This window comes from Solanum dulcamara, chromosome 6 (assembly GCF_947179165.1).
Source record: "Solanum dulcamara chromosome 6, daSolDulc1.2, whole genome shotgun sequence".
Lineage (NCBI taxonomy): Eukaryota > Viridiplantae > Streptophyta > Magnoliopsida > Solanales > Solanaceae > Solanum > Solanum dulcamara.
In genome coordinates, this window is record NC_077242.1 from 46,916,185 (window position 1) to 46,943,026 (window position 26,842).

General features: G+C 39.0%; 1 protein-coding gene and 1 long non-coding RNA gene across 4 annotated transcripts in view; one reads left to right on the top strand and one right to left on the bottom strand.

Annotated features, from left to right (window-relative positions):
- LOC129891117 (exocyst complex component SEC3A-like) overlaps window positions 1–6,451 on the bottom strand; it is a 51,314-nt gene extending 44,863 nt beyond the window's left edge. Inside the window, exons 1-5 of the mRNA XM_055966376.1 lie at window positions 6,235–6,451; window positions 5,536–5,606; window positions 5,042–5,122; window positions 4,892–4,959; window positions 4,700–4,802 (exon numbers count right to left, since the gene is read on the bottom strand). Coding sequence (XP_055822351.1) covers window positions 4,700–4,802; window positions 4,892–4,959; window positions 5,042–5,122; window positions 5,536–5,606; window positions 6,235–6,412 — 501 coding nt within the window. The 5' untranslated portion in view covers window positions 6,413–6,451. The remainder of the gene's footprint in view (window positions 1–4,699; window positions 4,803–4,891; window positions 4,960–5,041; window positions 5,123–5,535; window positions 5,607–6,234) is intronic.
- Window positions 6,452–8,420: 1,969 nt separating this feature from the next.
- The window catches only part of LOC129891119 (uncharacterized), a 55,561-nt gene continuing 37,139 nt past the window's right edge, over window positions 8,421–26,842 (top strand). The window contains exons 1-3 of one of the 3 annotated variants that reach the window (XR_008767106.1): window positions 8,421–8,754; window positions 8,848–8,942; window positions 9,083–9,288. This is a non-coding gene — a long non-coding RNA (uncharacterized LOC129891119). Of the gene's footprint in view, window positions 8,755–8,847; window positions 8,943–9,082; window positions 9,289–26,842 lie in introns of those variants that run through there. The other 2 variants (XR_008767105.1, XR_008767107.1) reach the window with 2 other exon arrangements.

Sequence of the window (26,842 nt, forward strand, 5' to 3'; positions counted from 1 at the left end):
TGAAAAAGATGGAATAAATTCCCCATGGGCATTTTTAATCAACTGTGTTCTACCCAAAGAAACGATTTCCTTGCATTTTTTATGCTTTCTTATCAGTCATTAGTTACTTATATTTGTTCCTTTTTCGTTTGCAAAGAATAAGCAGCAAGAACAGGACTTGTCAACTGATATTTCCGATTCTTATTTGAAGCTATCACAGATAGCCAATATTTTCAATAACAAAGCTAATTACCACTTGGCAGATTTCTTCTCTTCTCTTCTCTTCTTTGCAGGTTTTCCTTGTTGGTGCCCTGAAGGTGTTTGACAAAATTCCTCAACGAAATACTGCTTCATTAAATGCAATTATTTTTGGATTTTGGCCTAAGGATTTGTTCAACCCAAGATCTGCTATCCACACAACCCAAAGGTCGTTGTGAACAACACCTTGACAACCAGGTTCATTTCAACTGGAGTTGGTACCTCCGGTTTCCATATCTTTCCCTATCTATTCCTTACTCATACAATTGTAGTTACATTTTGCTGACTTTAAACCTTTGAATAATTTATTAGGTCATACGCATTTTCGTGGCTTTGGATAGTGATGGTAGACTAGGGTCATGTTCTCGCTCAGGGACGGGGACAGAGATGAGGGTTAGTAGGGGTAAGTGGGTTAAAGGAGTGTCTAGACTGAGAGTAGGTTCTTGGAACATTGGGACTTTGACAGGAAAATCCATAAAGCTAGTTAAAATTCTAAAAAAGAGGAAAATTAATATAGCTTGTGTACAAGAGACCAAATGGATAGGTTCTAAAGCTAAGGAGGTAGACGGGTATAAGCTTCGGTTCTCTGGTAGATCGAAGTATAAGAATGTGGTAGGCATTTTAGTAGACAGTAATTTAAGGGATCAGGTGGTGGAGGTTAGGAGAGTCACTGTTAGGATGATGTCGATTAAGGTGGTCGTTGAAGGAACCACGTTGAACATTATTAGTGCTTATGCGCCGCAAGCAGTCTTAAAAGAGGAGGATAAGAGGCGCTTTTGGGAGAATTTGGACGAGTTAGTAGGAGGCATACCACCTACTGAGAAGCTTTTTGTGGGAGGGGATTTCAATGGGCACATCGGGTCTATTTCGAGAGGATATGATGATGTGCATAGAGGCTTCGGCTTCGGTGACAGAAATGGAGGAGGAGTCTCACTTTTGGATTTCGCTAGAGCTTTTGGGTTGGTGATAGCCAATTCGAGTTTCCCAAAAAAGGAAGACCACTTAGTAACCTTCCGAACTGCGGTGGCTAAGACCCAGATAGATTTTCTACTCCTTAGAAAGGATGATAAAGGCCTGTGCAAAGACTGTAAGGTCATTCCGATCGACAATCTTACGACCCGACATAAGCTCTTGGTGATGAATTTAGGGATCAAGATGACGAGAAAGAAGATGGTAGGGGATGACCGACCTAGGATCAGATGGGGGAGCTTGATTACGAGTAGCGCCCTGGAGATGAGAGAGAAATTGAAGGATATAGGGCCTGGGATAGTAGTGGGAATGTGAATACTATATGTGATAGGACGGCTAGTTGTATTAGGGTTGTAGCAAGAAAAGTGTTGGGAGTCTCGACAAGTAGCCGTGGCCGGCATCGAAGGGACTAGTGGTGGAATGGAGAAGTGCAAGGGAAGGTGGAAGCAAAGAAGATAGCGTATGCAAAGCTGATAGAAAGCAAGGATGAGGTGGAGAAGTAGACAAATACAGAACTTTATAAGATAGCCAGGAAGGAGGTGAAGTCGGCAGTTTCGACGACAAAAATGACAGCTTTTGAATGCCTTTATGCTGAACTGAAGAGAATGGAGGGGATAGAAAATTGTTCAAGCTAGCCAGGGTGCGGGAGCGAAGGGCACGCGATGTGGATCAAGTGAAGTGCATTAAGGACGAGCATGGAAAAGTATTGGTAGAGGAGACTCTCATTAAATAGAGATGGCAGTCGTACTTCCATAAACTCTTGAACGAAGAAGGAGACAGAGAGATTGTGGTGGGAGATTTGGAACATACAGGAAGGCTTCACGATGGTGAGTGTTGCAGGAGTATTTTGGTCGAAGAGGTTAAGGGTGCTGTGCGTAGGATGCGTTGGGGAAGAGCGACCGGACCTGACGAGATTCCTGGTGAGTTTTGGAAGAGCGCGAGCCCGATAGATTTGGAGTGGCTGACTAAGTTATTTAATGTCATTTTTAGGACAACAACAATGCCCGAGGAATGGAGGTCGAGCATAATAATCCCTCTATACAAAAACAAAGGGGATATCCAGAGCTGTAACAACTATAGAGGTATCAAGCTTCTAAGCCATACTATGAAAGTGTGGGAAAGAGTGGTGGAGATGAGGGTTCGGAGAGGTGTGTCTATTTCAGAAAATCAGTTTGGATTTATGCCAAGACGCTCAACTACAGAAGCCATCCATCTTATGAGGAGACTGGTGGAGCAGTATAGGGAGAGAAAGAGGGACTTGCATACGGTATTCATCGATCTAGAAAAGGCTTACGATAAAGTTCCACGAGAGATACTATGGAGATGTTTGGAGGCTAAAGGTGTACCTGTGGCATACATTAGAGTGATCAAGGATATCTATGAGGGTGCCAAAACCAGGGTGAGGACAGTAGGAGGGGACTCAGAGCACTTCCCAGTTGTGATGGGGTTGCATCAAGGATCAACCCTTAGTCCATTTTTATTTGCCTTGGTGATGGATATATTGACGCGACAAATTCAAGGTGAGGTGCCGTGGTGTATGCTTTTTGCGGACGACATAGTCCTGGTCGATGAGACTCGTAGTGGAGTTAACGCTAAACTGAGGATTGGAGACACACCCTGAAGTATAAAGGGTTTAAGCTGAGTAGGACCAAAATAGAATACTTAGAGTGCAAGTTCAGTGAGACACCTCAGGAGGTTGGCGCGTAAGTTAGGCTTGGTGACCAGGCCATCCAAAAGAAAAGTAGTTTCAAGTACCTTCGGTCTATCATGCAAGGCAGCGGAGAGATTGACGACGATGTCACACATCGTATTGGGGCAGGGTGGATAAAATGGAGGATTGCTTCCGGTGTGCTTTATGACAAGAAGGTGCCACCACAACTTAAGAGCAAGTTCTACAAAGTAGTGGTTAGACCGGCTATGTTATATGGGGCAGAGTGTTGACCAGTTAAGGTCTTCCACGTTCAAAAGATGAAAGTTGCTGAGATGAAAATGTTGAGATGGATGTGTGGGCATACCAGGAGCGACAAGATTAGAAATGAGGCTATTCGGGATGAGGTAGGAGTGGTCTCGGTAGAAGACAAGATGTGGGAAATGCGACTGAAATGGTTTGGGCATGTGAAGAGGAGAGACACAGATGCCCCAGTGAGGAGGTGTGAGAGGTTGGCCATGGATGGTTTCAGAAGAGGCAGGGGTAGGCCGAAGAAATATTAGGAAGAGATGATTAGAAAGGACATGACGCAATTACAGCTTACCGAGGACATGACCTTAGATAGGAGGGTGTGGAGCACCCACATTAGGGTAGAAGGCTAGTACATAGTCTCGTTATTCTGCCCTATTAGTAGGAGCATTAGCGCACTATAATTTTCTGTGTGGAGGACTGAGATTAGGATAAAAGGCTAGATGACTCATCCTTTACACGATAGTAGTTGTAGTTCTGCTCATTAATTTTTGCCATTTGATTTCTGCATTGTATTGTTGTCTATAGTTGTGGCGTCGTTGTGCTTTGATTATCTTATCTTATTTATTTATAGTAGTTAATGCCTCTTTCTTTTCGTACCATTCTACCATGACTTTCTCAGTTTTGCTATTTCTTGTTTCCATCTTGTTTTTGATATGATTGTCCTTATCTGACCTTTTATTTTGTTTTCCTTTTGTTTTCCTCTCTTGAAGCCGAGGGTCTTTCGGAAACAGCCGCCCTACCTTTCAAGATGGGGGTTAGGTCTGCGTACACTCTACCCTCCCCAGACCCCACATTGTGGGATTATACTGGGTTTGTTGTTGTTGTTGTTATGTGTAGATTAAGGGTGAGTTTGGTATGGAGGAAAATATTTTTTCAATTCTCTCATGTTTGTTAATCAAAATTTTCGAAAAAAACACTTTCTTTAGAAAAACAAGTTCCTTAAAATTGAGGAGAATGACCTTCCCGTAGAAGTAGGGAAAACAAATTTCATAAGTTGGAAGAAGGAAAAACAAATTTCATAAGTGACATTCATAGTAATTGTCCTTCCCCACCCTCACCCCTCCACCCCCATAGCCCCACCACCACCAGCCCCTCATCCATATCCCATATCACCACTTGCCTAGATTATATATAAATGCTTTTGGTTGTTTATTTACCGCCCAAAATAAGCAAAAAGAAAACTACTTGTTTATGAGGAAAATATTTTCTTCATATCAAACACACCCTAACTGGATGGAAAATAAATAATTCGGCAAATGTGCAAAAGCACACATTTCTCGAATTGGATAACTTTTATCAGATCTCATCCTATGAAGATGAGATGTGATGCTCCACAATCCAATCTAACGTTCCAAAACAAAACTATTGATGAACTTTTCCAACCATTTCAATTCTATTGGGCATTTTTGAGATGTACTTTCCAAGAACATCTGATAAAAGAGTCATCATATGACATAATTAAATTAAACAAGCAAACTTTCAAGCCTAGACTATAATATGTTGGAAGATACTGGGTGGAACTTTTATATGTACCTTTGCCCAAAGAGCCATCTCTACCACATCTATGCCAACAACCTTGGGGAGACGACCAAGGACATCCTTACAGATGTTTAGGATGCAAAGCAAAAGGCGGTTCCTACAATAGTTAAAGAAAAGGTCATGGATGAAAGTGCTTATACGAGAAAAAAATCTCAGATATTTACACACTCATTATTAAACAAATACCTATCGTCAACGTTACGCATTGTCCACTGAGGTGGAGTAACACTTTGACTTCTGAGATTATCGAAACCCTGTATGAAAAATATCATCAAGAATAAGCTTTATATATTAGCTGCATGTGCAATTGCAAACTAATTTTGCTGAGAGTATTACCAGCATGAATGTACACCCACTTGGATCATTAGTTACCAGCTCAACCTTTGAAAGATGCTTAAGCTTGTACAACTTTGCAGGCTGCATGTGCAAGCATAACATTGTTGTCAGCTTAAACGAGGTACTTAGCACAACTTTCCTTTTCTCTAAAGGAAAGTCACCACCCCAAAATGAAGATTTTAGGAGATGCAGTTCGATTTCATGACTCTATCTATGACGGTAAGTAAAATAATCCTTCTTAACAGTTTTATGGGCAAGTTTAGAGATATACAGTTTCCTTATACACAACCAAATAAATATTTGAAAAAGTATGTGTCATGTAACATTTGAGCACTATCCACAACATAATTAGGACACAGATTCATGTTAGTAGACAAGCTAAACTAACTTATGAAATTATTATCTTCATCCTCTAAATAATCTGGAGTACTGAAAAAGTATATGAATAGAAGAAGAAAGTTTTAGTATTAAAAAGGTAGATTAGAAGTATTTACCTCAAGGACTCCTCCATTAGAATATTTTAAGACACGAAGAAAAGCTTTAGTGCGTTGGCCTTTAGCTTTTGCTGCACAAACCACATTTTATGAAGTAATGGCCTATTGTAGTTGACAACACAAGTATGCATAGGAGAAAACTCTGAAATTACTGTAGTACATCTAAATTTTCAAAGTTGACTCCTCCTCCCAGAAAGAATGCACGCACCTGTTTAAGTTATGAGTCTAGGTATCCAAAATAAAAATAAATTTGTGATTATTTTTTTGAATAAGTAGTTGATGCTTTTGTTCAGAATAAGCTATAAAGGAACTTGTACCACAACATCAATAATTAATAAAAAAGTAATTTGGTCAAATGAAACGGGATGGAACAATACAATTAATCAATTTGTAACACTGGGATAGAGGGAGTATTATTGTACACCATTCACTAAATAAAATGTTATACTATTTTTACACTAGAGTCAGCAATTAAAAAAGGAACCATCAATAATAAACTACGCCTTATTTCTTCCAATCAAAATTAGTTGAGTCAGTTACATAGATAATCCATTAGAGATTGTTGATTCATTATAATTACTAGTGTCAGCAGTAACAAAGAAACAGTCAATTGGTGAAATATATGAATAATCTAAATTCTTCAAAACTTGTATGATTATTTTTACAGAACATATATAAAATTAATGATATATTACGTACTGGAGATTGCGAGAACTCTGGGTTTAGCCATGGCACCACGACTCAATTTTCCGGAAATGCCTATAATCCCACTGGTTTTGGCAACACGGATTGACATTATAACTTGTTGTTTTGTGCCTTCAATAGCCGCCTCGCAAGCTCTTCGTAGCTCCTCATCATCGGCACTCGATTTCGCCATATTTAATAATCTCTCTCCGACTACACACGAGAATGATTAACACAAATAACAACTTCTCTGCAAAAAAGGTTTCAAGGAAAAAAATCTCTAAATAAATTCTTTTAGTATAGACTTCTTCAAACTATGAAGAGAGAAATGTGGACAAGTTTGTTACAACAAATTTAACAAAATATTTTTAACCATTTCAAATTAATGTTCTACATCCCACTTATTTACTTCCAAAAAGTTTTCAAATCTTTTACATGTTTTTATGTTACTGGTTTAGTGTACGCGCAATGTGTAAAATTTATTCTTAGAAAATACATAAATAGTAGATTAAAAAATACATTTAAATCATAACGTAAAAGAATAAGTTTTTAAAAATAATGAATATTGATCCTATAAAGCTAACTCAATAAAAGGAGAAATTGCTTCAAAGAAGTCCTCATTATAGATGAAGCCCATTCACGTAGTATACGATAATAAGATCAGTGAAGAGACAACAAAGGTACTAACTTAGATTTTTAACTTATTACCCACTTTTTTGGTTAAAGAATGTATTTTCTTATTAGCCTCAGTAGTAGGGATCCCAGTTCAGCTAGACTTGGCCACGATCAATAGACTAGGCCAAGTTGTACTCAAGCAAAGGTAATGGTTGATCTTAAAGGAAATTTCCCTAAAGTTGTGTAGATGAATATTGAAAATGAAGCTACGGGTGATATCCAAACAAAAACGATCCATATCAAGTATGACTATCTCCCTAAATGTTGTGGTGATCGCAAAATGCTAGGGCACGACATGAAGGGTTGTCTATAACTAAAGCAGCAAAAGGTGAAGGAAAATATTAACAATCAGATAAATGCAATTTCGATACCTAGGGTACATCATTTTCAAAAAGGAAAGGCAAAAATTTAATCAAGTGGCAACGTAATATGTGATCTGGGAAAATGGAATGTGGTAATGAACAAGAAGAACTATACGGGCAACAGGCAAAGCACCGACAGGCATGAAATGTTACCAACAATGGAAAACAAATTTAATGCTATTAGTGAGGATATCGCAACAATCACACAAGAGGTTAACACAACATATAACTCTTTAAACAATGACGATAAGGAGCAGCTAACAGAAAAGAAGGTAGAGACAGAGAGGGATGACAAGAAGAAAATGGGGCAGGAGAATCAAATTACAACAAAAGATTTGATCAATAAATCTTTTGAAAAATTAGTTCAAGGAGATAAAGCTTCCATGATTGATCATAATCCTTCTAAAACAATTGCTCCTTCACTAGAAAAGAATCAGTTGGCAAGTGGAGGTGTAAGGTGGAAGAGTACAACGCTAATCACCCAGGGTCAGGGGGCAATATTAATTAATCTATGACTGGAGAGGATATAAAGGAGAGTGAGGATATAAAGAAGGCTAACAACATCATTAATCACCTTTCACATGAGATGACAATATATGCATCTGAAGAGTTTATTTCTCATACAGATGGTATTTCTTATTTTGATCAACTTCTTACTATTATGGAGATTCCCATAATGATTCAGACAAATGATTCAAGAGCTATAATTGTGAATTCTGAATCTTCTAATAGAGTTCTACATGATATTATCACCCACAAGTTGGGAGTGTTGACGCCAAATTTTGATTCTCCACAATATGTATTAATTATCGAGCTTCTTCAATATCAAACAAATTGAAATAATTAGCTTTTATTAAAACTTGAAATATTTTCAAGTAATTTTGTCATTTTCACAAGTTTTAATGATATATATAGTTCTATATAATTATTTATATAATTATTAGCTTTTATAAATATTTAAAAATGATCTAAAAAATATTTTGTTTTAATTAATTAAATATTTCATAAATTAGTAGTTTATATTAACTACAAGAAACTCAACTTTTAATGACCAATTCTTAATGAAGGGATATGAATCCGGTGGTTAAAAGTGTATTTATAACGACACAATTTTTTTTCTGTCGTTAAAGGTCAATTTTTAATTTAATATTAGTGATAATATAATATCCATATATTAAAAGAATTTATATCCGGTTGTTAATATACTAAAAAGGTGCATAAATTTTAATCCCATTCCCTCTTTTATTTTCTCACCACATACGTCTGTCCATGCTTCCCACTCCTCCATAAAGAAAATAGACTCTCCATTTTTCTCATTCCCATCCTCTTCTATTAGAAGTTAGAACTCGGGGACCTAAATTTTCTCAGCAATTAGAGTGAATCGAGCGATGGTTAGAGATAATTCAGCCATGGTTGGAGAAAATTATGCAAGCACTCTTCTCTCCCATTTTTGTTAGAGTAAGCTAAGAAGAGATACAATTCGGTGCGTCTCTCCCAGGTTTGCTTGAGGAAAATTAGTATATACAAATACACACGTTTCTCTGTTACAACTTATCAAAAGGTGATCTGGGTCTCTCTTGTTTGATTCCAGGACTACGAAATCAACATTTTCTTCTTACGACTTGTTGTGACTTTGCTTCAATTGACATTATTGAGATGCTATCTTGGTGTTTTCATCTCTTCAAGGTAATTATTATAAATATGAATTGCTTTGTGGAATGCTTGATTTTGTCCAATTCTAGGTTTTTCCCATTTCTAGGGTTTTCCTAATTTTGGGTTTCATCTAAGTTTTTTTCCTTCTTTGTTCTTGCACTTATATATATTAGTCGTATTGAATGAGAGCCTTGGAGTAATTGGTAAAGTTGCTGCCATGTGATCAGGAGGTCACGGATCAAGCCTTGGAAATAGCCTCTGGCAGAAATGCAAGGTAAGGCTGCGTACAATAGACCCTTATAGTGGAAGCTTTAGTGCACCGAGCTGTCCTTTTATTGATATTTTCACCATCCTAATTTGTTTTGTGTACTGATTTGATCATTTATTCTAGACCTTATTGAATAAGCTATTAATCTGATAATTCCATTGCAAAATCCTTATGGTTTTGTGTGAACTGCATGTCACAACTCGATTTTTTAGGTCATGATGACGCCTACTATGATCCACCGGTTGGCAAGCAAACCCATATCTAAGAACTGCGAGTAATCGGATGTCAAGGTAGAAGAGTAGGAATTCAATCAAAAAAAGTAAAGAAATAACAGAAGCATACATGAATGGACAAAAATAACTAAATATATATAAACAAAAAGATCCCTCCCAGAACCTGGAAGTCACATGTACAGAGCTACTAGTAAAAAGAGTACAAGTCCCAAAAGTGGACCACGAAAACAGAGTTGTCTCAAAAAGCAAAAGACAGGCAAAATGTTTATACATAGGGAGACGTGTAAATACAGGATGGAATATGCTCACCCTCATCTACGATCAAGACCGCAGGTGGCTTGAATCAATGCCAGTAGCTAGTACTTGGACCCGCATCACGAAAACAGATGCAGAGTGTAGTATGAGTACCAAAATAATATGTACTCAGTAGGTATCATAAGCTGACTGAGCAAGATAAGCAAAAGTAAACTAAAGTGAGAGTAAATGATCACAACCAAAGATAAGGCAAGAAATAAATATAGGTATGTACATGAGCGTACTCAACAAATAAAGAGAAGGAATCTAGCTAAATCCGCTGAGTTCCTATAAACTCGATGGGAATGCTCGTGCACAAGTCTAAGGTAACCACCTGACAGACTCCCATTAGCCCAATAGGAGCAAGGATAGTTGAAGTAAAATGAACGGAGACAAAAGCATTCCAATAATACCACCAATTCCCCGAACTTGAATAGAACCATCCCCAAAGCCTAAAACTTTAACCTAAAGCTGAGAGTAGATAAAGACTTGAACTGAAGATTCATCAGAGAATAAGGAACCTGAACCAAGATTTTGAAAGAAACCATGGACTTGAACCGGGTGATAGTTAATCGTGGATTTGAGCCATGTGTAAGCTAGACCATGGGCTTGAATCGGGTATTGTAGCTTAGGAGTCGATCACTAGTAAGCTGGACCATAGAATCAACCCGAGTAACTGTAGGTAAGGAGTTGAACACGAGTAAGTTGGACCACAGACTTGAACCAGGTAACTGTAGCTAAATAGTCGATTATAAGTAAGCTGGACCATAGGCTTGAACCCGGTAACTGTAGCTAAGGAGTCGATCACAAGTAAGCTGGACCACGGGCTCGAACCGGGTAACTATAGCTAAGAAGTCGATCACAAGTAAGCTAGACCACAAACTTGAATCTGGTAACTATAGCTAAGGGATCGAACCGAAATAGAATCAGCGACCGATCGAGCGGCATGGGGAGTACCCCCAAACCAAGTGCAATCAATATTCACTCCAAATCGAACCATATACAACTAGAATCATCGTGAAAACTTCTAGAATCAAGAACCAAGCAATACAGGACCGTTAGGGGAATATAGCATTATGGAGGTAAGGTCACAAGCTATGTTACTGCCTAGCTAAAGCTCAGACTATCAGACTCAAGTCTGCTATACCGGTCTACAAAGAGCTAACCATCCAAAATGATGTCGAAGACGTTCTAAGGCCCATTGGTACCAAAATCACGTAAGTCTAAGGCAACACTAGTCTAAGCTTAGACTAAGGCAAAACTTGCTTCCAAATATTTAACTTAAGGCACAACACATACCACAGGGTGGGAATAACCAACAACAATAGAAATCATGCTTAAGCAATCCAAAAATTTCCCAAAGTAATGCCTAGGACATTGACTCTAGGAATTTAGCATGCTCGACACCCAAGACCTCTCCAAACTCATACAATTCAATATACAAATGCCTAAACATACTTAGTCTAAAGAGGAAAAAATCGTAGCCTACCTGTAGGCCGACTGCGCGTGCTCCAACTCACAAAATTAGAGCTTTTCCCTTTCGAGCGGCCTCCAAATGCTACCACGCTATCAATAATAGAATCACAATATTGGTACGGCCATTATGACACTAAAATTATCAAATTTGGAAATAGGCCAATTTTGGAGTCAAAAATTGAAAATTGTAGGAACCGCTCTATAACTCACGGAATTGACTCCGAGAATAGACTCCAACTACTACCCCCAGCTCATGTTCCACAAGGAAACACAATTTACATGCCAAAAGAGACCCAAACCTAACATGCATATATGATCAACTTCAAGGCCGAAGAACTTAGAAACGCAGGAGAAGAAGGGAATTTTACCTCAAAGGAAGCCTCAAATCCTAATTATGAACACACCACTGGGTTCCCCTCTAAAATCTACACAATCTAGCTAGAGCTGTATAGAAGTAGGCCTTGGACCCTCTACCCCATGCATCGATTCTGCCTCCTGACCTGCCTCTCTAGGGACCTCCCCGCACACCTTGATGACCACCCCTATGGTCTTGGCCCTGGCCTTTACCTCTAACTGGTAGTGCTATGCTGGCGTAAGTTTAGCTGCCTGTAGAGCTAGTAAGGCTAGCCTATGGTAAGAGCACTCGCGGGACCAATAATTTATCTCTCCGCACTTATAGCACCCCTGTGAATATCAGATAAAAGATGGAGGTCGGCCACCTCGTCCTGAAAAACCCATCTATAAAATACCTCGACCTTGACTCAGACCGGCACTAAATCCAACCTAATGGTGCTGATCACCCTTTGAAGTCTGAAGAGAGGCCAAAAAGGGGTGACTGGACTTACCCGACTGAAATCCCTTGCGAGATCTATCATAGGACTCCCTGGGTCTAAAGCGATGCTTATCATGGATATCCTCTTGACTAGCTCTCTTGTTGCTGCCCCCTTGGACCTCGTGATGGATCTTCTCTAGCGTGCGAACATGGTCTACCACTAAGACTAAAGACTGAGTCTTGATCTGCAATAGGAGACTCAATCCTCTAATGAATCACTAAACCCTCTCCTCCTCTGTAGGTAAGATCACGGTGGCATGTCTAGAGAGCTCGTGGAATTAGGCCTTGTACTCTGTTACAGTCATGGAACCCTACTATAATCGTGAAAACTTATCTTAGAACTGATCAATGAACCTCTGGGAATAAATTGGGGTAAGAAGGCCTCTGAAAACTCAGTCCACATCACTGGTAGGGACCCAAATGGCCTGGTCACTAAGTATGTACGCCACCACTATTAGGCGAGACCGTCTAGCTAATAAGAAATAAAGTCGGCTCTTCTCGACTTTACTAGACCCAAGGTCTGCAGCTTCTCTCAGTAAGTGAGTAGAAACTTGTGGGCATCCTCATTTGTAGCCCCAGAAAACCTCAACGGTGATAGTCTAAGGAACACCCTGAGCATCATCTTTTGACGCCCTCTAATTCATCCAACTGAGTGGCAGGTCCTATGGCTGCTGAATAACGGGTGCCTCTAGTGTAGGCAGGTCCTACGATACTGGAGCGATTGGAGCTGGGGCCTACTGCATACCCCCAATGGCAGCCAAAATTTAGGCAAACATCGCCTGTAAGTCTAGAATTGCGACTGGCTCAGGCGGTGACTGGGCTGGTCCCAAGTCCACCAGCTGTAGGTGTACTGGAGCTACTGGTGGCTCCACATATGGATCCGGAGTTTATTCTCGGTCCCGGGTTGGTGCTGTAGCCCTAGCACAACCTTGAGGTCGGCCTCTACCTCTAGTGTGCATGGGAGGCATCTTGTAAAAGAGTGGAACATGTGAGATTTCTAGAAACCAATAAGACACATTGCACGATAATGATACAAAAGATATACATTCCTAAAGACATCCCGTAGCCTTTTGAAGATAAGTCATGGATTTCTCCGCGATGATCTGTAGGACTCTACTATTTATTTGCTCTATACAAGTGAGATCGGTGAACGTGAGCTCTGATACCAACTTGTCACGACTTGATTTCTCAGGTAATGATGACGCCTACTACGATCAGTAGTCAAGCCAACCCATATCCCAAAGCTGCAAGCAATGAGGTGTTAGGGTACAAGACTAGTAATACAATCTAAAATAGTAAAAAAATAATAAGAGCAAACATGAACGGGTGGAATCAACTAAATATATAAAAACCAAAAAGATCTCTCATAGTACCTAGAAGTTACATGTACAGAGCTACTAGTAAAAAGAGTACAAGTACCAAAAGTGGACCATAAAAATAGAGTTGTCGCAAAAAGCAAAAGACAGGCAAAATATAGATATAGAGGGAGACGGGTAATTCCAGGACGCAATGTGTTATACCCCATACTTTTGTACCTTGAAAGACTTTTGTACCTTGAGAGGTTTTTGAGTTTCTGGAAAGGTTCTTAATCTTCTTAAGCTTCTTAAGTCTCTTGAAAGGCTCTTAAGTTCCTTGTAAGGATAGTAAGCCTCTTAAGTTTCTTAAGGTTTCTTAAAGTTTCTTAAAGATTCTTAAGATCTCTTAAGCTCTTAAGGGCTACCATGTGAGCCGGATAATCTATAACGCTACCAAACAACTCTAAGAAAAGGAGAATGCGATACCCCATAGTAGAGAAGATTAGAAATAGAGTTATAAGAATCTGAAAGAAGTCGGAGACCAAATAATGAGTCATAGGACTTGAATTATTTATGTAAGCTACCAACTTGGAAATCTTATATACTTAAGCTACTTGAATATATACCAAGCTTACGTAGCAAGGATTACATAGATTCGTAAAGTAAGATGAGATTACAAACCCACGAGGGGGAAAAGAGAGTGCCACGTGGTAGCATGAGAGAGTGCCACATGGCAGCATTAGAGAGTAAAATGTGGAAGAAGTTGTAGCAAGGGGGTGGGCCCTACATGATATGTGGTAGCCCATGATTGGAGAAAAGGGTGTGTTAGCCCAATGAGGGCTTGACACGTGTCACCACTTAGAGCTTGACATATGTTACCACTTAGGGATTGACATGTGTTACCACCTTAGATTGCCTATATATACATATTTTACAAGTCATTCTTATCTCCTAAAAGTCATTTCTATCAAGAAACTTCAAGAACCTTGAAGAGAAGAAACTCTAGAACTAGAGAGAGAGTAGGTTTGGCCAAGGAGAAAGAAAAGGTAAGTCTCCGATTTTATTTCATGAATTAATTATCTAGGATATACCATGATGTTATTAAGGTGTTAGTAATGAAAATGTATGGTTTGGAGCAGCACCAAAATGTTAGCAAACAACCACGAAGTTTTTGCTGCGCTAAAAGAACTTCCAAGGTGAGTTTTGGCGAATTTCGAGCAAGGTAAGGTTTTCTCTTTCAAATTGGAGTTTATGATGTTTTTATGAGGTATATTACATGTCTTAAATGAGGTTGGAAGTAGAAATAATTGCACAAGGATGCTTGACGTTAACAATAAACTAAATTAAAGTCGTTATAGTTAAATCAAAGTCGAGTAGTGTGTTGTGATTGTGGTGCTATGGTTGCGTGTTGTAGGGCTGTAAGGTGTTTTAAAAAGGGTGTGGGTGCTTCTGGTTGCAGACACATGACCCTACGTTTTATATTGTTAAAGATTTTATGAAATAAAGGTTAAAAACTCTATTTTGATATCGTAGTTTTAAGTTAGTTGTTTGGAGTTTGTATTGTGTAAAGTTGAAGTGATTTACTTGTAAATATGCTGTTGGTTGTTGTTGATGGTATGGTTGTTGATATTTTGTCCAAGTTGAAATTTCGGGAATGTTGAAGTTATAGAGGAGATGCTGCCCAATTTTTGGTAACTTTAGAGCTAGTAATAAGCTAGTCAAGGGAAATGGATAAGGAAATGATTCCTATAGATACGTGGTTGTAGAGTTGGAAACTGGAAAGTGAAAGGTCATTAACCTTAGTATTACTTTCATGTTAAATAGGTTCAAGAGACGACGAGGAGAATGTGTTAAGAGCAATTTGTAAGAGGTATGTGAAGCTATCTTCTTTCTTTTGACATATTTTTGGCATATGTAAAGATGCCCTTCTTTCCTTTTGACATGTCTCAACATAAGTATATGATGATATATGTATATGATGACTTGATGAGGGAAAGTAGAGAGTATATAAAGCCTATCCTTTCTCTTCTTTTTGTATGTCCTAGATGTACGTAAAAGATGATACAATCTCAGAGGTGACTCCATTCATAAGTGTTTCTTACTCATCCTCTAATGTTGGAACTCTTACAATAATTGAGCTATTGCTTCTCAAGTTTTTCTATACATTGGGAAGCAGTAAGTATGTAAAGCTAATCTTCCTTTCTTTTTGGCACGATCTTTATGAAACAAATAGATGAAGTGTATACGATTCCAAGAAAGTTCCTCTTTTTAAAGCCACTAGGATAGCCAACTTCTTGATTCCCAAAAGATATTTGATGATGACTTGATATGGGAATATGATTCCAAAAGTTCCATTTGGACCTAATCCATAGTGGCAATCAAAAGGTACTTGATATGACTCTTGTCGTGGTTTTTGAATGATCAAATATTTTGAGTATTCTATCGAGTTTCAAAAATGATCTAAAATGAATATGGTTACTCACTACTCTACTCGTGTATATGGTAACCCTTCTATCACTAGAGGGCCAGCTATGTTATCATGCGTAGTTCACTGTATTATCTTTTGAGTCCCTCACTAAAGTGCCGGGTACTATATATGATGATTATGACACCGAGTCCCATAAAGGGCTGGGTAAGGTATATGATGATTATGACACCGAGTCCCATAAAGGGCCGTGTACGATATATGATGATATGATAACACCGAGTCCCATAAAGGGCCAGGTAAAGTATATGATAATATGATGACACCAAGTCCCATGAAGGTCCGGGTACAACATATGTATGCAATGATATAATATGACGATGTGGTGTTGAGGTATAATATACGATTATGGCCCCAAGCCCCATAATGGGCTGGGTGTGATATATGTGTCACGAACCAACCATGTAGGCCACGACTTGGGTCTGACCTGGACCCCTGTATACATACCTATCATTTATAGTCAAGTTGAACTCTGAATAATGTGATGCTACACAGAAAAACCCCAATAGGTCAAAATCTTTTCATGTACATGTAGCCCTTGCATTCGCATCATATCATGAAAGGGCACGTAAGCCGACAAGGTTGTCATACATACAAACATTCATAATGCGCCGTATAGGCATAACTGAAACAAACTTATAAACAACCCACATACATATGTCTATAGACCTCTAAGAATAGTAACAGTAATATAAGGCGGGACAGGTATAATATTTAGTAAATCACTACACCTGCATTTTATAAAATGAGGGCATATATGTCATCCTTCTATACCGTACCCAACTAGCTGTAAGACTCGATGTTATCATATCATCGTATACGGCATTATACCATTGTATACGATGTTATCTCATATGTTACAAATACATTATTATATTTTTATATACATGCCTATATATACTGTATTCGACCCTTTAGTGAGGGACTCAATAAACAATAATCCTATCATAATAATCATACCATCATATATCGTACCCGGCCCTTTAAGAGACTCGGTCGTACCTATCCCTTTATGGGACTCGGTGAATGCTCATATCATTAAATATCATACTCGGACCTTTATGGGATTCAGTGAATGCCCATATCATCATCTATCATACCCGGCCCTTTATGGGAATCGATCATACCCGGCCCCTCAGGGGACTCGGTGAATAATCATGTCATCATATATCGTACCGACCCTTTATAGGACTCGGTCATACCTGGCCCTTCATAGGACTCGGTGGAAAATGTATTAACAGCATGCACCAGTAGAGTAGTGAGTCAGCATATGCAATTAGCTCATAATCTGAGACTCGGTATAACAATTGTCATGAACTATCATTTGAGGATCAAAATGATCACCATCTCAAGTTTCCTCTAAATGCCATTAGGAGCCATATCAACGGAGTCTCGGGAATCATAGACTTTTATTAAGATAATGCTACACAACTTATGCAATCAGAGATATTTATCATCACAGAGTCTTTAGAAATAAGAGCTTATGTACTTAGTCACTACTTAACATATAGAAGGCTCGAGGGTAGTAGTTCAACTACTTTAGAACTTCTAGCTTTCAGGAGTGAACACGAATCATGAGTTATGTCCGAAACTTATGAATGGAACTCCCTCCAAACTCATATCATATATCAATTCACTTACATTTAAGACATTCCAAAATAAAGGAGAGAGGCTTTACGTATACTACCCTTCATCATAGAGAAGCCTTAAAAGGAAATAACTCAGCTATTATAGGAGTTCTAATACCACGAAGTGGGTAAGAATTTCGAGTCATTCCTGGAGTTTTATGAATGGCATTATCCCCCTATTTCGTATAATAACCACTTATGGCTAAGATATGCCAAGACCAAAGAAGGATAGCTTCACCTACTCATCACTTCCTAACGTATGGAAGGCTTGAGAAGCCCTAGTTCAATTACCGTAAAAGTGCTTTCATCAAGAAGTAAGTAAGGACCGTGAATTATGCTTGGCATTTATGAGTGGATTTACCCTCAAGCTCATATCATTCATTACTTAAATTGAAGACATTCCAAAAGAAGGAAGAGATAAGCTTTACATACATAACACTTACATCTAAGACATGCCAAAAGAGAAGAAGGGATAGCCTTACATACCTTTTATAGAGTAATCGTAACCACTCTTGCCTCGTCGCCTTATGAACCTATTTAACATGAAGGTAGTACTAACATTAATAATCTTTAACTTTCCAGCTTCTAAATATACAACTAAGCACCCATAGGAATCAATTCCTTATTCACCTTTCTTGACTAGTCTCGACTAGTCTATTAGTTAGTAAAGAAGATAACGGAATTCGGGTAGCATCTCCTCTATAACTTGCCCTATCCGAACTTCCAATTACATTTTCAATTAGTACAGCCAACCAAAAAAAATGACCATCATCCAATACACAATTATACTACATCAACATCACACCAAACAAGTCCCAAACAACCCGCTCAAAACTACGACTCCAAAATACGGTTTTCAATCTTTATTTCATAAAATCTTAACGACACAGAATGGGGTGTCATGTGTCTGAAACCAGCAGACCTTATACCCATATTTAGACATGTTTCCATCCCTTCAACACTACAAAACAATTCCCAATAGGACACTACAATAACAACGATACTAGTTACATTTTAAAACACTAGAATTCAAAACAGTCCCTACACGACCTGCAATTTCCTTCAGCTGTAACATCCATAATTTCACATCTCCAACTCATGTTTACACACCCATAACATTCTTAAACCTTTAACAAAACGTAGGAGAAGAGAATCAAGCCATACCTTAACAAACGGCTTCCCAAACTTGCTAAAAATTGGCTTTGGAAGTTCCTTAACGTGCTAAAACTTTAGCGGACTGTTTGTATCCTTTTGGTAATTCTCCAACCATAAATTTACATTAATAACACCTTCATTTCATCTTGGTATACCTTAGATAATTAATTCACGGAATAAAAGTCAGAGGCTTACCTCAAATTGGCTAAATCCGTGGCTTCCCTCTGTTATTCCTCAATGTTTGTCTCTTCTTTTTCCAAGGATAAACATGCTAAAAATGAATTATATTTTAGCATAATTTACATATATACACCTCCTTAGGAGGTGACATGTGGCAGCCTCCTAGGGCACCACCTCATGCCATGCCTCCAATCTTTGGCTGCCATATGGCAGCATGGGGTCCACCCAAGTAGATGAGTCACCTACTTGCTTCCAAGTAGGTTCTATGCCTCCTTCCGCCTCTTCCGTGGGTTTGTAATCTCATCTCACTTTAAGAACCTATGTAATCCTTTCTACGTAAGCTCAACATGTACTCCAGTAGCTTAAGTACGTAACACATCCAAGTTGGTAGCTTATATAAGTAAGTCGAGTCCCACAACTTGTTATTTTGGCCCCCAACTTGTTTCAAATCCTTATAACCCTATCTCAAACCTTCCCACTTATGGCGCATTAAATCCTCCCTTTCTTAGAGTTATTTGATAACATTAAAGATAATCTTGGTCACGTGGCAACCTTTAAGAAGTTTAATAAAGCTTTTCAAAGTACAAAAGTACGGGTATAACATCCTTTCCCATTTTAGAACATTCATCCTCGAATGTTAACTAGTCTCATAAAATCTTGCGAGGACTTTAGGAATTCTTTGTCATAGTTGTCATCCATAGTCCTTTTATTCATCAACTCAACTAATCTAGGAGTTTAGACTTCCTGTAGACATAGGGAACCTGTGTTCCCAATCCCTTCCAAAATAATCTCCAGAGGTTAGCTGTAAATTGAACTTCCCTATCTGAGATAATAAATGTGGGAACTTCGTGAAATCTTACTGTTTGCTTAATATATCATCTCGTATAACCCATAGCTGAATATGTCTTCCTAACTGGAAGAAAATGGGTGGATTCTGTCGGCCTATCTACCATAACCCATCTGAACTCATGCTTTCGTAGATTGCAAGGTCAGCCTGTACTATAATCCATATTAACTTCTTTTCATTTCCATGTTGGGATTTCCATTTCCTGTAATAGGCTACCAGGCTTCTGATGCCCAATTTTGTTTATGTTGTCATACAATTTCTCTTACCCTAACTTGCAACACTCCATGCATATTCTACTGTGCCTTTACTGAGCTCTTTTTTCTTGTTCTCTTACCCCACATCATATTGCAATCTTTACACGAACCTGAGTAAGTACTTAGATCAGCCTAGCAAATGCCTTAGCATTGCCCCACTAGTGTTCATGTAGGCTCCTTCGGTTGATGTCAGGTCTTACTATGGCTTTTGCCCTTAATACTAGTCATGTCTCAATAGTTTTGCCTCAAACCATCTTATACTTCCCTTTGGTGTATCCAAAATATTGCAATCACCCTGTTGTTATTGAATTCTTATTATTTTTATCAAGTAACCACTTGATTTTACCCTTAACATACCAACATTCATAGGTTGCATAACTATTCTTGTACAATTTGTACCAAGTGCGTTCCATTTTAGTCATAGCCTTTCCTGCTTTTGGCTTACTCTGCTCCACATATTTTATTGTACTGACATGCAGTTGCAGTCTATTTTGTCATACTTGTTTCGCTTCCTTTACTTACTCTTAAGTTTTCTCATACCAATATTGACCTCCTCATTACCATTATTATCACTTTAGTAATTAACTTACATCTCGAGGTCAGCCATACTCGTAGTTTAGTCAAATCTCATTCTTATTACGGACAAGGCATACTACAACCATGTATCTCATTCTCCTTTTATTCTAGGAAAATTTGGGTAGAGTTTCCTTTGTATTTCTCCCTATCTCAATACCTGCACGCAGAAAATGCCAACAATACCTCACAAGGCCAACATATATATTCATATCATGTCATATCGCAGTCATACAGGGTGCCCAATATCAATAATAGTATAATATGATGGACTTACCTCGTATGTCCAACTCAACTGCACCTGTTACACTTTCCTGTCTACCTTTCCTTTCAATTTAAACTTTACATTTCAAGCTCACTTTAATACTTTACCTAACATATATCCTTCATGCCGTTGCTTACCTGTGTGCTTGGCAACTTCAATTATCGTCAATCATTTGGTGAAGTCAAAGGTTAGTATAAGGAATTTCATTCCCTACGACTCGGCTCTATCGCACGATCTTAGATATTAAAGAAAGGTAACATCCTAAATGTCCTGTAGCCTTCTGTTTATAGATGTGGTGCACAACACATCAATAAATAAGACTCTACTAGACACAGTCTGTAGACACTCTAAGGATGAACTGCTCTAATACCACTTCTGTCATGACCCAATCCCGTAGGCCGCGAATGGGGTCCGACCTGGACCCCCGTATACATACCTATCAGCTATAGTCAAGTTAAACTCTGAATAATGTGATGCTACACAAAAAACCCCAATGGGTCAAAATCTTTTCATGTACATGTAGCCCCTTGAATTAGCATCATATCATGAAAGGGCACACAAGCCGACAAGGTTTTCATACATACAAACATTCATAATGCGCCGTATAGGCATAACTAAAACAAACTTATAAATAACCCACATACATATATCTATAGACCTCTAAGAATAGTAACGGTAATATAAGATAGGACAGGGCCCCCTCCGTACCCCTTAGTAAACAAATATATACATAGGAGGACTAGTACCCAAAGGCTAGGCTCTAGAATAGTGGAGCACTTCCAACATAGCTGAGCGGAAATCCTAAGCTGGCGGATCTTCAAAATGAACATCTGTACCTGCGGACATGAAATGCAGTCCCCCCAAAAAAGGGGGTCAGTACGATACATGTACTGAGTATATAAAGCATAACACAGTATAAGTGAGATTACAGCAGAATTAGGGGCGCAGGAAACAAGTATAACATTTAGTAAATCACTATACCTGCATCTTATAAAATGAGGGCATATATGTCATCCTCCCATACCGTACTTGGCCTGCTGTGGGGCTTGGTGTTATCATATCATCATATACGATATCATACCATCGTATACAGTGTCATCTCATATGTTACAAATACATCATCATATTTTCATATGCATGCCTATATACTGTATTCGGCCCTTTAGTGAGGGACTCAGTAAACTATCATACTATTATAATAATCATACCCGACCCTTTATGGGACTCGATCGTACCTGGCCTTTTATGGGACTCGGTGAATGCTCATATCATCAAATATCGTACCCGGCCTTTTATGGGACTCGGTGAATGCCCATATCATCATATATCGTATCCGGCCCTTTATGGGACTCGATCATACCCGACCTCTTAGGGGACTTGGTGAATAATCATGTCATCATATATTGTACCGACCCTTTATAGGACTCGGTCATACCTGGCCCTTCATAGGACTCGGGGGAAGATGTATTAACAACATGCACTAGTAGAGTAGTGAGTCAGCATATGCAATTAGCTCATAATCTGAGACTCGGTATAACAATTGTCATGAACTATCATTTGAGGATCAAAATGATCACCATCTCAAGTATCCTCTAAATGCCATTAGGGGCCATATCAACGGAGTATCAGGAATCATAGACTTTTATTAAGATAATTCTACACAACTTATGCAATCAGAGATATTTATCATCACAGAGTCTTTAGAAATAAGAGCTTATGTACTCAGTCACTACTCAACATATAAAAGGCTCGAGGGTAGTAGTTCAACTACTTTAGGACTTCTAGCATTTAGGAGTGAACACGAATCATGAGTTATGTCTGAAACTTATGAATGGAACTCTCTCCAAACTTATATCATATATCAATTCACTTACATTTAAGACATTCCAAAATAAAGGAGAGATAGGCTTTACGTATACTACCCTTCATCATAGAGCAGCCTTAAAAGGCAATAACTCAGCTATTATAGGAGTTCTAATACCACGAAGTGGGTAAGAATTACGAGTCATTCCTGGAGTTTTATGAATGGCATTATCCCCATATTTCATATACAAACCACTTATGGCTAAGACATGCTAATAGAAAAGAAGGATAGCTTCACCTACTCATCACTTTCTAACGTATGGAAGGCTTGAGAAGCCCTAGTTTAATTACCGTAAAAGTTCTTTCATCAAGAAGTAAGGACCATGAATTATGCTTGGAATTTATGAGTAGATTTACCCTCAAGCTCATATCATTTATTAATTAAATTGAAGACATGCCAAAAGAAAGGAAGAGATAAGCTTTACATACATAACACTTACATCTAAGACATGCCAAAAGAGAAGAAGGGCTATAGCCTTACATACCTTTTATAGAGTAATCGTAACCACTCTTGCCTCATCGCCTTCTGAACCTATTTAATATGAAGGTAGTACTAACATTAATAATCTTTAACTTTCCAGCTTCTAAATCCACAACTAAGCACCCATAGGAATTAATTCCTTATTCGCCTTTCTTGACTAGTCTCGACTAGTCTATTAGTTAGTTAAGAAGTTAACGGAATTCGGGCAGCATCTCCTCTATAACTTGCCCTATCCGAACTTCCAATTATATTTTCAATTATTACAGCCAACCAACAAAAATGACCAGCAGCCAATACACAATTATACCACCTTAACATCACACCAAACAAGTCCCAAACAGCCCGCTCAAAACTACGACTCCAAAATACAGTTTTCAATCTTTATTTCTTAAAATCTTAACGACACAAAACGGGGTGTCATGTGGTTGCAACTAGAAGACCTTATAACCATATTTAGACATGTTTCCATCCCTTCAACACTACAAATCAATTCCCAATGCTTAGAATACGTCAAAATAGTCCCTACACGACCTGTAACTTTCTTCAGCCATAACGTCCATATTTTCACATCTCCAACTCATGTTTACACACCCATAACATGCTTAAACCTTTACCAAAACATGGGAGAAAAGAACCAAGCCATACCTTAACAAATGGCTTTCCAAACTTGCTAAAAATTGGCTTTGGAAGTTCCTTAACATGCTGAAACTTTAGCGGACTGTTTGTATCCTTTTGGTGCTTCTCCAACCATAAATTTACATTACTAACACCTTTATTTCATCTTGGTATACCTTAGATAATTAATTCACGGAATAAAAGTTAGAGGCTTACCTCAAATTGGCTAAATCCGTGGCTGCCCTCTCTTATTCCTCAATGTTTGTCTCTTCTTTTTCCAAGGATAAACATGCTGAAAATGAATTATATTTTAGCATAATGTACATATATACACCTCCTTAGGAGGTGACATATGGCAACCCCTTATAGGTGATACATGGCAGCCCCCTTGGGCACCACCTCACGCCATGCCTCCATCCTTAGCTACCACATGGCAGTGTGGGGTCCACCCAAGTAGATGAGTCACCTACTTGGTCCAAGTAGGTGCATCACCTACTTAGTCCAAGTAGGTGCATCACCTACTTGCTTCCAAGTAGGTGCTACACCTCCTTCCGCCTCTTTCGTGGGTTTGTAATCTCATCTCACTTTAAGAACCTATGTAATCCTTGCTATGTAAGCTCAATATGTACTTCAGTAGCTTAAGTACGTAAGACATCAAATTTTGTAGCTTATACAAGTAAGTCGAGTCCCACGACTTGTTATTTTGGCCCCCAACTTGTTTCAAATCCTTATAACCCGATCTCTAACCTTCCCACTTATGGCGCATCATATCCTTCCTTCCTTAGAGTTATTTAATAACATTATAGATAATCTTGGTCATGTGGTAACCTTTAAGAAGTTTAAGAAAGATTTTCTAAGTACAAAAGTACGGGGCATAATAATATGATAACGATGTGCATAATTTGTCTCGTTGGACACAAGTACAGTGCCTTATTGAGTATCATATTATTTCCTGGATCTCTACTTCAGATGTGACTTCGTTTGTGAAATGTTATGCTTTATATACTCAGTATATATATCGTACTAACCCCCCTTTCTTGAGGGGCTGTGTTTCATGTCTGTAGGTCTAGGTACTTATTTTGAAGATCCATCGGCTTAGGCTTTCCGCTTAGCTATTTTGGAAGGGCTTCATTTTCCCAGAGCCTAGACTTTTGGGTAAAGATCTAGTGATATATGTATTTATCCAAGGGTATGACGGGTCCCTATCCCGTCATATATTACTATTGATATTTTTAGAAGTCTGTAGACATGTGTGTGGGTGTGTGTAAATGTGATCCAGCCATATATGGTTCAGCTATACTAGTGCGACTTATGTTTTGGAACGTCCCCTTCCCAACGGCAGCTTTGTCGGCTTGCATGTCCTTGCATAATATGATGCAAATGAAAGAGGCTATATGCAGATAAATTTGCTACCACCCTTTGGATTCTTGTGTATAATTCTTATAGTTGATAATTTTGTATACTTTGGGGGTCTAGGTCGAACCCCAGTCACGGCCTAAGGAGTTGGGTTATGACAGAAGTGGTATCAGAGCGGTCCTTCCTTGGAATGTCTACAGACCGTGTCTAGTAAAGTTTTATTTATTGGTGTGTTATATACCACATATATAAATAATAGGCTACAGGACATTTAGGATGTTATCTTTTTTTCTATCTTAGATCTGCGATAGAGCTATGTTCTTAGGATGACCTTTCACTAACCTACCATTATGTTTGTAGTAATGTCTCCAAGGAAAGCAACAACCGCCCAGAAGGGCAAGTCGGCGGCAGGGGAAACTAGTCAGGCCCTGAGAGTTACTAGGGCTCATGCCCAATCTATGCCGAGGATTATGCTCTAGTCCGCAAGCCTTACTATGCCGCCACCTCTAAAGGAGCTTAGGGAAACAACAGCTGCAAATCCAGAAACCCCAGTACCAGAGCCTCCAACCCCACAGCTAGGGGTGGAAGATAGGACTATGAGAGATGCAGTGCAACTGCTAACCAAATTAATAGCAGGGCAGACTTGGAGACATGGGTTGAATAGTGCCAATAGGCAAGATAGTCAGAGGGTTCGTGACTTCCTGGTTTGTAACCCCCCAGAGTTTTATAGGTTGATACCTATAGATGACCCATAGGAGTTTATTCGGCAGATACAATGTATATTAAGAGTAATTAGGGCCTCAGAAATTAAGTTTGTTGAATTGGCGTCATATCGGCTGCGTGATATAGCCGTTAATTGGTATGAGTCTTGGGAATTATTGAGGGGCGAGGGTGCTCTTCTGGCAGAATGGAACGAGTTTGTAGAAGCCTTTCTTGTCCACTTCCTACCTCTGGAAATGAGATGGGCCAAAATTGATAAATTCTTACAGCTAAGGCAGAATAGTAGGAGCATTAGAGATTACAGCCTTGAGTTTGACTCGTTAGCGAGGCATGCGCCCACTATAGTAGCTGATATGGCTGATAGAGTGTATCACTATGTGATGGGGCTAGACCATTACTTAATTGATAGTTGTATGTCCATGGCTTCTCAGCCAGACATGGATATTGTTCGAGTACAAGCGTATACACAAGGGGTGGAATATCAGCATCGGGGGCGTCAACCTAATAAAGATTATAATGGAAGCTAGCGGAAGAAAACTAAATCAGCTGGGTATTATGGCTAGATCTGAGGCGAGCAGTCTCGAAAGTATAGCAGATATCCTCCTCAGTCGGCCCAGAGTTCACCCCCGCAGTTTCTAGGTAGAAGATTTGGCAGCACAAGGTATTCAGGAGCCGGTCAGAGCTCCAAAGTTTCAAGCTCACAGACAAATAGGGGTTCATGTTAATTGAGGTTATCTTTACCTCGGTGTTCTTATTATGGTAGGTTTTATTTTGTGGAATGCCATTTTGCCACTAACGCTTGCTTTGCTTGTGGCCGTCAAGGCCATGTTATGAGAGAATGCCCATCCAGGGGCAGTCTAGGAGGTGCAATTCAGCCTACCAGATTAGTTGTCGGTCCTTTTTCTTCTGTGGCTATGCACTATCTAGGGCGAGGTATGCAGGCACCAACAGGCTGTGGTAGAGGCCGGGGCAGAGCTTCCAGTTTTAGCGATCCTTTGAATCGCATATATGCCTTGTTTGGTAGATAGGGCCAAAAGGTGCTATCAAGCACAGTTACGGGTATATTATTAATCTTCTCCCAAGATGTGTATGCATTGATAGATCCAGGCCCCA